The sequence below is a fragment of the Lemur catta genome, chromosome 6, assembly GCF_020740605.2.
Source record: "Lemur catta isolate mLemCat1 chromosome 6, mLemCat1.pri, whole genome shotgun sequence".
Classification (NCBI taxonomy): Eukaryota; Metazoa; Chordata; class Mammalia; order Primates; family Lemuridae; genus Lemur; species Lemur catta.
Window position 1 is genome coordinate 47958109 of NC_059133.1, and position 13011 is coordinate 47971119.

The window sequence follows — 13011 nt, forward strand, 5'->3', positions numbered from 1 at the left end:
CACAGCCAAGGAAATGAGAGCAAATCAATCACAGCCCTGGGGTCAGCCAAACAAAACAGTGCTGCTCAACCTGCACCTTCTAAAAAGTTGCTCTTTTTACCTACTTTTTTTTTTTTTAAAAACCTACCTTTCCTCTAAGGACAGGGAACAGACAGAACTCAGTACCGACAGAACTCAGTACCGCAGCAATGATTAAACCTTTAGTTCGCTAGGTTCTGGACTTTCTGCTGGTGCTTGGGGATTATAATTGGACTGAACTGTACTTGAACATCAGGCAATCAATATGAGCACAAGGATAAAGCCATCACTGATCCTCGAAAGAAAACTTTTGTGAGCTGCAATGAGGAGACATCAAAAGGCAATGCACACAGCCATTACATACCTAAAACAAATTGACTTCTTCCTATTCCCTCTCCTCAGTAAATGCTGTTTAAAGGCTTAATTCCAATGTTAAAACATGCTAATTTCACAGCCAGACTAAAATTTGGATGTCTTTGGAAGTGAAAACATCTGACTTAAGATAAGCAGACACCTATTGTTCTATCTTAATTGCTGGAGGTCACTAGAAGGGACCTGTTTTTGCAAGCCACACCTTCAGAACAATAAAAGCCAAGGGCAAAAGTCCACAGGTCTTTTACAGACCAACAGAGAAGGGAGTTAGAAATGACAGTCCAGGAACTGGGACACTGAGCACTTTAAGAATTACTGATGCTTGAGACAGAAGGAGAAAAAAAAAAAAATTAAAATAAATAAATAAATAAGTAAAAGAACTGGAACCTTTGTAAATATTCTGGTTACACCACATCTGCGCTTCTGCTGTGATGCCAAGAAGCCTGGAAGGTGTCACCTCCCCCATAGGGCCTCTACAGCCAACCTTGGAGTAGAAAAAAATCACAAGGGATAAACTGGTAGAAACAGCTCAACAAGGAAAGCAAAGTCCTCTGCAAACTGCAAGAATGAAAGCCCACACTCTGGATGACTGCAACAGCAAGACCCCAGCCCTTTCCCAACAGCATCTCAGATTGTTCAGGAAAATGTGGATGTTTTCATGTTCTGCCCCTATCAGAGCCTTTCACTAATCCTTACTACACATTTTCATTCCTAAAATCCATATATCCTGGATTTTTCCATGTGCAGACACAAACCTATATATGAAAAATTTAAAGTGTTCAGGTAACATTTATTTGCTCTCCAGTATAATGTCTCGTTCTCAGTGTATAGAGCTCTTGGATTATAAACATCATTCTGGATAGCCAGGACCAGAGGCACATGATTCTCTTTAGGAAAAAACACAGACTTATTCTTCTTATAGTAACTTGAACTGTACATACTACAGAGCTCTCTTGCTAAAATAAATACTGGATAAATTAAAAAATAATTGTAATTATTGATGGGCTAAAAAAAAACCCCACTGGATATTAGACTTCTACTTCTGATAATAAATGTAGATACATACCACTATATGACCCTCCTGGTTGAAGTTAAAATAATAGATAAAATATTTTTAAAATATGATTTTAACCATATCACCACGCTTTCACGTAAGTAAGGAACTTCAAAAGCCCAAAAGCAAGATAAAATCAGTACAAAATAGGTCAAATGATAAGTGCTATGGACAGACATAAAGCAGAGGAAGGGAGACAGAAAGGGCCAGAGAGGTTGAGGTTTATAATCTTAAAGCATGGTCAAGAAAGGCCTCATCAAGAAAAAAATTTCAAAAGGTCAGTAAAATCAAACCATATTCTCTGATGTCCATACAATTAAGCTTGAAATGAGTAACAAAAAAGTCACTGAAATAATTCTGTATATCTGGAAATTTAAAAACATACTTTTAAACAGATCATGAGTTGTAAAAAAAAATCATGATGAAAACTAGAAAATACATAGAACTAAAAGATTAAGAATACTACATATAAAATGTATAGAATGCAGGTAAAGCCATACTTAGGGGAAATTTTATAAACTTCCATGTTTATATTAGAAAAGAAGAAAAATAAGAACTTAGAAAAGAAATAAGAATTAAAAAGGATGAGCAAATAAACACTCACAAAAAAGAAAGAGAGCCATGGTGGCATGCACCTGTGGTCCCAGTTAATCAGGAGGCTGAGACAAAAGGAACACTGGAGCCCAGGAATATGAGGCACTAGCGCTATGATCACTCCTTTGAATAGCCACTGTACTCCAGCCTGGGCAACAGAGTGAGACCCTGTCTCTAAGAAAAAAACAGCAACAACAACAACAACAACAAAAGAGTAAAAAGAAGGGAATAATAGAAAGATAAATTAAAGAAACAGAAAACAAAATACAATACAGTAAATCAAGGAAGCAAAAATCTAGTACCTTGAAAGGGCTAATAAAATAACCATACCTCTGACAAAGTCAGTCAAAGAAAAAAAGGGAGAAGATACACACAGACAACTGTTATTAATAGAAAAGAGGCATAACTGAAGATGCTGCAGAGATTAAAAAGAAAAAAGAAAAAGAGGATGCTATAAACAATTTTATGTCAGTAAATCATGAAATTTGAAAATTTGGAAGAATGACAGATTGTTTCTTTTTCTTGATGAAAACACTAGACCCAGATGATTTCACAGATCAGTTCTACTAAACGTGTAAGGTCAGATCATATCAATCTTACATGAACTCATCCAGAGAACAGAAAAAGAGGAAACAATCCTCAACTAATTTCAAACACTATTACTCTCAGTTCACAATGTAATTATATTAAAAGGAAAATAAAAATAATCTCACATTTAAAAAATGTAAATACACACCCTTATATACCTCATGGGTCAAAGAAAAAACCATTATGAAGATTAAAAAATGTTTAGAACTTAATTCTAATAAACTTTACATATCAAAACTTGTGAGATGTAGAAGTGGTACTTTAAGGGGATTATAAATATTTGTGAAGAAGAACAGATGTCTTTGTTAGGAACAATGCTTATATTAGAAGAAATACATCAGAAATAATGATTGTAGTGAAAACGTATCTCTATAAAAAAATAGAAAAATTAGTCAGGAGGCAGGAGGATGGCTTGAGCCCCAGTGTTTGAGGTTGCAGTGAGCTATGATGACACCACTGCGGTCTAGCTGGGGCAACAGAGTGAGACTTTGTCTCAAAAAAAAAGAATGATTATGTTAGAAAAGAAATGTTATTGCTTCTAATGTTGATGTTAAAAGGGAAAAGGTGCTCATGTTGGAAACGTTATATTTTAAAAGATGCTTATATTCTAAATGCTTATATTAGAAATAGCACTTATATTAGAAAATAAATCCATTGCCTTAAACGCATAAGTAGAAAAGAAGGATAAAAAATGAATGAGCTACGTTTCCAACTTAAGAAAATAGGTAAAGAATAGAATAAATTCAAAGAAAATTCAAAAATGATAGTAAAGATAAGAGTAGAAATTAACAAAATAGCTCTTTTCCTGCTGTGACAGTGGGTCCAGTTGTCATCTGTGGCGTATGTGTCAAGCTCTGTAAACCTACATCTTGCTCTTGCCCTATAATCCCATCTTTCTCCTAAATAAACCTCATTTCCATGCTTGCCTTAAAAAAAAGAAATCAACAAAATAGAGAAGAAAAACTAACAAGAATAGACAAACTCATTTTAAAATTCAGCAAGAAAAAGAGATAAGGCAAAAATAAATATTTTAAATTTAATACAGATCAGCCCATATTTTTAAAATAAGGAAATACTATCATCAATATTATATCAATATATTTAAAAACTTATACAAAATGGATAACTTTCTAGAAAAATATAATTTATCAAAACTGACTCCAGAAGAAATAGAAAGTATAAGCAGGGTACAGTGGCTCGCACCTAAAATCCCAGCTACTCAGGAGGATCACTTGAGTTCAGCAGTAGTTCGAGGCCAGGCTGGGCAACACAGTGAGACCCTCTATTTAAAAAAAAATTTTTTTTAAATGAAAGAGAAAAAAGAAATAGAAACTATATATAATCCTATAACTAAAAAAGAAAATGATTAACTGATCATTAGCAGTTAAAAAATTCTTCAAGCAAATAAAATAATTAGATCCACATAAACTAAGTTTCAAACTCTTCTACAAAATAGAAAGAGAAGCAATACTTTCCAACTTATTTTGTGAGCTTAGTATAACTTAGATATGAATCCAGACAAGGGCATTATCAGAAAGGAAAACCACAGGCCAGTTTTAAAAAATAATTTAGAATATTTTTATAGTAAATATCTGCAAAATGAATCCAACTCTATATATAAATGTAAATACCATGCACGCAAAATACAATGACGAAGACAGATTTGATGCAAAGATGGTTTAATATTAAGTATCACTCATCATATTAACAGATTAAAGAAGAAAAAAACATAAAATATCAATAGATGCAGAAAGGAAAAAAAGACAACTTTCAACCCTCTATTAATGACTAAATCTTCAAGTAAACAAGGATTACAAAAGATTGTATTTAACCTGATAAAGAGTATATATTATAAATTGAAAACAGTCATCATCCTTCAAGGAAGGAGGAGCTTAAAAGTATTCCCTTTTAAATAGAAAACAAGAAAAGAATGCCAATGCCACTTTTATTAATTTTGTGCTCAAAATTCTGCTTACATCAAAAATATGAGACAAATAAATTAAGTCTATAGGGTTTATGAAGGAGGAAATAAAATTATTTTTATTTGTAAATAAAATTTTTTTACAAAAAAATGAAGAAACTATTAATATTTGAAATAATAATAGATGAGCAAAGTGGCTGGATATAAGACCAATATGCAAAAATAAACCACATTTCTGTTTAACAGAAACAACTAGAAAACAATTTTGAAAGAGATCTCATGAACATTAGTAACAAAAATTATATCAGGATATTAAACCTAACAAAAACACAGAAAATATGAAACTCGAAGATATTTTAAAACAACTGAATAAATGGAGAAATGCTCATATTCATATGTAGGAAGAATAAATATCATATAGATGTCAATTCTACCCTAATTGACTTATAATTTCATGCAGTTTCAATCAAAATACCAATGAGTTTTTATTAGGAAAAATTTCAAACATATGCAAAAATAAAGAGAATAATATAACGAACCTCGTGCATGCAACGATTATCAATTCACAGCCAATCTTATTTTATCTGTATCCCTACCTATTTCTTCCCTCCCCAAGATTATTTTGAAAAAAATCCCAGATGTCATGTCATCCATAAACACTTCAGTGTTTCAAGTGTGTATCTTTAAAAAATAAAGATTTGTTATACAAGCCCAAATACTATTCTAATTTTTTAAATTTACACCAATTCCAAGATTATTAAAAATCCAGCAAGTGTTCAAATGGCTCTGTATACTGGATATATGAAAGCATGATATATCAAAACTATAAAGAATACTACAAAACTATAGTAATGCTTTAAAGAAAACAAGGGAATGATTAATACTAAATTCAGAATTGTTGTTGCGTGGCAGTGGGATGAAGGAAGATTTGTCAGGCAAGAGGCATATATGGGTTTCCAAGACACTAGTAATGTTCTATTTCTTAACCTGGGTGGCTGATACCCAGGTGTTTATTTTGCTATTATTTAAATTGTAAATAATCTTTTTCTGTACTCAAAAGGAGGAAGGAAGGAAGAAACGAAGGAAGGAAAGAAAGAAAGAAAGAAAGAAAGAAAGAAAGAAAGAAAGAAAGAAAGAAAGAAAGAAAGAAGGAAAGAAAAAGAAAAGAAAGCAATGGAAGGAACGAAGAAAGAAAGCTAGCAAGCAAGCTTGCACACACACACACACACACACACACACACACACACACACACACACACACACACACCTGATAGCTGAACTCAAAGCAAGGAAAAACTAAAGTACATCAACGAGTTGTAAGCAAACAAGAAGTTTGGAATTGTCCCTTGGACAAATCTGATCATCAGAGGTTTAATCCAGAAACTAAGCTTTGCTTAGATTTACCTTGACCACTCCCATCCTCAAAGAGGATGGAGTTGAAAGTGAGATTATTGCTGCATTAAGCCTGAAAACCAACCAAGGGCCAAAGATATACAAAGTAAAAACTATATCAAGCAGGAAAAATAACTAGAAATTCCTCCTACCTTGCATTATAGCTTGCTATGGACATGTAAAGTTCAGTATAACCACGCAAAGCAGCCGACAGTAACTTGCACACTGAGTGCTCCATAACTGTTAGCTTCGGTTGTGACTATCTTTAATTATTATTTCACCATCCTTTTTATAGTCTACCTTTTTTCAATTATTACAAGATAATTAACCATATCATAAGGTGTTCCTCAAAAACCATTGTTAATGACCGCAAAACATTCCATGTATACAACTTAGTTAACAATTTACCAGTGGAATTTAAACATTCCCCACTGTTGTACACTTAGATTGTTTCCACCTTTGTGAATTTCTAAAGAAGTTACAAATGACTTGCGCTCAACTTAATTTTGTGGTAATACTTGATTGGACACCCTAGGTAATTTTGAATGATCGCCATGTTAATTTGCACTATAAAGGAATTATTATTCCAAACAATTACTTGATTCATCAATAAATGTTTAATGAAGTCCTGGACTAGAGGGCGTGGGAGATACATAGACAATGATTTCTAATATTAAAATGCTTTCTAGTGAAGCAGAAGCAAATTAGCAGTTATAAGTTTTTCATTTCTACATTGATTTTAAAAGAAAATATTTTTCTTAAGACTATGAAATTAAGTCAGTGACTTTATCCGATGTTATAAGAATCATTTTTATCCACAGGTAAATAAAAGTCATTAACTGGACTATAGTTTTCATTTTCCACATACCATCGCTGAACAGACGTACAGAAAATTTAAAACAAAAGTTGTAAGCAAACACATGCAGCCTAAGGCTAGGAAATATGATTTTAGGCTTTGTTACTTGTGCTTGGATAAAAAATAATGACACAATATAAAATCCACCTTATAAAGAGCTGAGAATCTGTCTGTTTTACCTATTATATTTCCCTTTTTAATTCCACCAAGAAACTCACTCCATTGTAAAAGTACATGGCACTTTCTCAGGATAATTCAAGTTTTGCCCACTTGGAATCCATTCTGGTAGCAAGACTGGTGATTATGTATTTGAATGTCAAAAGACTTACCTAAATCATAATGTAACAAAAAGGAGTTGAGATAGAAAGAAAATCAAAATTAAACAGATAACAATGACTAACATTTATTGAGTATTTATTTTGTGCCAAGCCTATGATAATTGCTTTCCACAAATCACCTCCTGGCCCTCTCACAAAGACAACAAGGTTATAAGTACCATTATTATGTCTATTTTACAGATGAAGAACTTGAGTCTTAGAGGTCACACAACTAATTTGTAACAAGGCTAGATGACTAACACCAAAGTCCTTCCTCCTAAATACTATGTTCTCTTTCTTCCCATTTTGAGATACCAACAGCAGAGCATAGATACGCTGTCGGTAAATTAGAAAGTAACCCTGGACAACAAATAAAAATACCTTCCCATAATTGTCTCTAATCCCAACTTCTGCCTTCAAACTACTAAAACATAAATGGATGAATTAGACATACAATTTATTCCCTTTTCTTTACCTTATTTTTTAGTTTTTTGAACTGAAGTGAAAATAGGCAGCATGAATGAAACTTAAAAAGGGTCTGGCCAATCCACAAAGTAGACTCTAAAACCTGGAAAAGAGTTGAAGATGTCTGGCTCCTAAACACAGTACATAACACAGGACTAAACAAACCAATGTAAATTGTTAGCACTGAGATTTACCACCCTGTACTATACTCCAACCCTCATGTGTTTCAGAAGGACATGCTTTGCTCAAAAATTTCTCCAAAACCATTCTTTAATACATTTTGAAGTTCATGAAACTAATCAGGTTTTCAAGCACCTAAGAGGGCTTGTTGCAGTAGCTGCAATTAGCTTCACCAAAACATCAAGCACATTACACTTGTACGTATTCACCATGTTGTTTTTCTTGACCTTAAAGGCCACCACGTAAACTGCCTCCTGGGCATTGTGGTTCCTTGAAATGATCTTTGTGAAAAAACAAACAAACAAACAAACAAACAAAAAACCTTGACTACAGTTAATCAATTTAATTAACTCCTATTCAGAGGCTAGATTTACTATTCTCTCTCTCAGGTCCAACTATGATTCCTTCAATGAATGTAAAGTCTAAATAGATAAGTGTTCTATCTCCTATTTAGAAGAATTTAAAAGTAAATTACTGCCACTGAAAAGCAGATGACCTGGGTTCTAGTCCAAGGTATGTCATAGTTAATTGTGCAACTCTGTCATTAAACCTTCCTGCATCATATAAATGGGTGGGTTGGACAAGAAATGTTTAAAGTCCCTCCCAGCTATGAAGTTTTAATCCATAATTTAAATTGTTGTCACTTGCTATTCCAGATTAGATGAAAGAACATTAGATATAGACTCAGGTTCCACATTAGTGACAGCAGCACTTATAAGTTCTCTATTAAAATCTATGGCATGACATAGGGCCCTATCAAATTAAATTGGCATTTCTTCATGTTCCATCTGCTACCAAAATGTACTGTTTGTGTTTCAGACAACACAGTGGTCAAAGAACAACAGATTTGCTTGGCACTTTCTGTACATATTGCATGTAGACGAGTATGGTGCTATCCCTAGAAAATATTGCAAATAATAGCTGTCAATTCTTAGCAACTGACAACACGTTATTAAAAACAAACACAACCTCTCATCTCTAAGTTCCACCTCATAAAATGTGTCTTTTGAGTCTTTTGGTTCCCATATGTGTAGCTCTACAATATTTTTGCTGCAGAATACAAAGATTACATAGATCACTAACTAAAATCCACAGATAATCTCAAAATCTTCTGTTAGCCAATTGTTCAATCTCTTCCACTGCTAAACTTTTTGCCAGAGATACTGACAAATAACACAATCCACTGGTTTGAGTTTCACATACTTTTCCAGACACGCTTGCTTTTCAATGGCCCATACAAACAAGAGATTCCCCTTGATTCTAAGTCTTTGAGAAGTTGATCAACAGGCATGAAATGTTCAGTCTCTCTACTGCTAGTTAATACATCCCTTTTAAATTGTTCTGTGGGGTTCCTTTTTATCCCTGATTTAAACCTATCTATCTTTAACTACTTGCATAATTCCCAATTCCTCTCTGTCTTACAATTCTGTGCTATATTTCTCTGAACCTGGGTTTGATTATTATTTTTCTGTATTCTTTATTGTATTACATTTTAATTCTTCAAGAACTCAATTGATACAGTGTTTGTGAACTTATTTTGAAAAAAAAAGTGAAAGCAAAGATGATTCCCCCAAAACAGAGCAGCCAAAAGAAAATTCAAAAAGCTTGAAAATTTTATGAAGCGATTAATATAAACTGATGTCTTCTATTAAATTCAAAGACCCTTAGAATTGAGATAATCCAAACTTCTTTAAGAAAACCAAAACCCAGAGAGAAGCTAAATGACTTGCCCAAAATGATACAACAAACTAAATACATTTATGGACTTATACATACAATTACAAATTATTACCAGGGATGGTTCTTTTCATAGTTGAGAATAGCCCCATGAAGTCTGTTCCCAAAACCTGTGCAAGTAGCCATGATGGCAAAATCCGGTATCTGAAGTCTTTCCTTTAGATCGAATTCTTGGGTAAATGCAATTGGTATCAGGGAAAATGGGAGAGAGTAAGAAAGGAAAATACAGATTATGAGGTTCTAAGTTGGAAGGCTAAAAAATTACATATAATCAAAATGACTCTTGAAATCACCCACACACTTAAGTCACTTATAGAATCCAATACATGTCTTTATTCATTGGGAACACACCTACGTCTTAATGAGTCCAACACAGCTAGGCTTTCCTTTAGCAACAGAACAGACCAGTTTCTTCTGTTTATTATCAGATAAAGTAGCTGGCTGGAATTAAAAGAATAGTTTGTTCCAAAAATGCATATCTTTAAATACTGGACTACCACTCAGTGAGGGTAAGAGGCTCACCCTTAAAGAGGCACTCAGGAATTAAGCAGAAAACCAGAGTCTTGTCTCCCACACTATCCTTACTAAGGAGCCTACTCTCCCTGCATAGGACAGCTGGCCTCATGCAGTAAATGACTAATTTACCTGTCATTTCTCTCCCACTCCCTTCTTGATTTTACCCAGAAGTACAGGTGAATTTGTGGTAGTTAATGTGTACATGATCCAATGTCACTGTATTGCCTTATTCCCATATTTGCTTACAGATGTAATGATCTAGGTTAGACACTGAATGTGCAAATATTGCAGGGGGAGGTAAAGTCTGGACACAGGGCAGGGCAGGTACAGTGAAGAGGCCTCAAGCAGCCTAAGTTCTACTGGGTGTATGTAAGCGAAGAGGGTTTGAAGGAAATAGAGAGAAGGTCACTTCCAGTGGGACAGAATTAGTTCCAAAAATCATTTTCACTATGTTCATAATTTTTACTTGGATTGGATTTTATAGACATATTGCAACACATCTCATTTGATTTTTAATCAATGTAGAGAGCCTATACACTCAAGCATACAACTAACCACATAACTACAGAATTCAAACACTAGAACAAATTCATCAAGAGAATATTTTTCAAATAAGGACTTGATCATGAGCAAATGAAGAGCAGAGATAACCAAACCAGCACTTGGAAATGCATTTGCCAATTAGTGCTCCAGGCAGCAGAAAAACCAGACCGCCACCCCTCGAAGACCTGCCACAAAGAGCCATGTGGAAAAACTGCACAGAGAAATGGTGATTGTGAACAAGAGTACTGCCTTAGAATGAAAGGTTTTAGGCTGTGTTGGGCTCATTAGGAAAAGAAAGGTTACCCTCATTAGAAAGTTCACCTGGCTCTGATGAAATAATCACTTCTCTGCTAATATAACTTCCACATCAACTTAACATGTTCCTGTAAGTATAAATTATCTTAATTCCAGGCAGATAAAAATCTGTGTTTCCTGAACAGTGTTTAGCTTAACTCCATTATAATGGTCAGCCTAAAGGAAACTAAGTCCCTGAGCTTGCACATTGTTTGCTGTCCGTGGCCATGATGAGTTGGTCCGGATTGGCACACAGTGATACAGGATTCCGGCACAGGGTCTTCTCACAGGACTCCAGGCATTTTCACAACTTGACCACACAAAAGAACACTCACGCTGCTCCTGCCTTGCCCAAGGCAACTACGGTAATACCTTTTCCAGGAGCCCTTTCATATGATTGTATATAGACAAACACAGGTGTCTACATAACAATCTTTGTGAACTTTGCATTGAAAATGCCAAAGAACAGCAGATATCCCAACACACCATCCATTGTCTCAGTCATGAAAGCTACCCCTAAGGGACCACAAAAGAGGAGGAAAAAACTCCTAACAAACATATATGTTTATTAAACACTTCAGCAGCAAAACAAAATACTTGTATTAGAGAAAAAGAATTATTTTTTAAATCACAAGACACGGAAAATAAAAATGACTAATCAACCTTAATTAGGTTTCCTTCATTAGTTGACAATGTAAATGGATTGAAACTACTACTCAAATATTCAAACCTTCATTTTACATGCAAGTGGCTCCCAGCAAATGATAAAGCAATATTCCCATGTGGGTGTGAAAGATGGCACTGGATACTGGCCCATTATAAGGGAGGAGTCAGATTCCACTAGTCACTGTTGGTTTAACTGCCAGGCTTTTGGGGAGCTATTTTATAAAAGGAGGACTCACCCTAAAAAATTAATAGTGAGCAGTGTAAATGTTTGAAATAGCCTGCACTCAATGAGGCTTTAGACCACTTGGTGTTCAGACTTTACAAAAGACTTCGTAAAAAAAAAAATTATGTTGTGACAATAGGATCATTTAAAAAGGATGATGATGAGGTTAACTGGGCAGGATCTACCAGTGCTGCCCGCCTCCCCGTGTAAACTGCCCAGCTGAAGGTGGTTAAGTTAAAGCCAGCGCTCTCCTTACTGGAGGTGTGGACGGGCAGTGGGGGAAGTCACCCGGTTTCCAGCTCCCTGTGGGTCTGACGGGACCAGGACTGGAACTGGGGACTGGCTTGGGAGAAGCCCCGGGTAGCTCAGCCAGGGCTCGAGCTGTCCCTCACTCCCTTCCTCCAACGCAGACACCAAGTTAGAAACACAACTCCACGAGCACAATGACAAGACGGCACACAAAAGGAGCCAGGCAGCCGCTCCCATCCTTACCTTTGACTTGACTTTCATACTCGGCTATGATCTCTTTGTCCTTTTTGAATCTGCTCGGGGTGGACATTATTCAGCTGTTCCGCGTTTGCTTTCAATGGGCAAGTTCTGTTCAGTGGTCACAAACCGGTCTCCTCGGAGAGGCAGAGAGTTGTACTCCCACACGCCGGGAACCCTGAGGCAGCACCGACCGGAGGGAAGGGAGGAGGGAGAGAAGGAGGAGAAAGAGGAGGAGGAGGAAGACAAGGAGGAGGAGGAAAAAAGGAGCGAGCAGAGAACTAGATTAACCCGGGCGCTGGCACCATACTCTCGGGCTTGAGTCGCCGTCGCTGGTCCAGAGGCGAGCCCGGGGGTAGGGGCCCCGAGAGGCCGGGCGCGCAGGCAAACTCCAGCGAGCGGGTAGCGGGGGGCGTCTCCCTGCCCACCTCGCGGGGGGCCGGCCACTTCCTCTACGGCCGCTGGGCGGACGCGGGGCTCACGCCGGCTCTCCGCACCATTGTTAGAGACCCGCACCCGCGCCGGGGGCAGGGCCCGCTGAGGAGGGCAGGCGCTGGGGAACGCGCCCAGCTCGGGCGCCACGACCCTCCCTTCCTGCCTCCAGCCACCGGCTCCGGCGCTCAATGGTGCCGCCCGGGCTGGGGATGCTGCTGCCACGGCGCCGCTTCTCCGCCTGCAAACACTGCTGCTACGGTCCGGGCAGGCAGAAGGAATCGCAATCCTAACGCGAGTCCCCGCGGCCGGCCAGCAGGGTGGCGGCAGCGACGTTCAAACGCGCCCCGGGCGCAG

The 13011-nt window shown here is 36.9% G+C and overlaps 1 protein-coding gene across 1 annotated transcript in view; it reads right to left on the minus strand.

The window, feature by feature from the left end:
• SRGAP1 (SLIT-ROBO Rho GTPase activating protein 1) overlaps positions 1-12616 on the minus strand; it is a 256277-nt gene extending 243661 nt beyond the window's left edge. Inside the window, exon 1 of the mRNA XM_045553445.1 lies at positions 12229-12616. Coding sequence (XP_045409401.1) covers positions 12229-12295 — 67 coding nt within the window. The 5' untranslated portion in view covers positions 12296-12616. The remainder of the gene's footprint in view (positions 1-12228) is intronic.
• Positions 12617-13011: the final 395 nt, after the last annotated feature.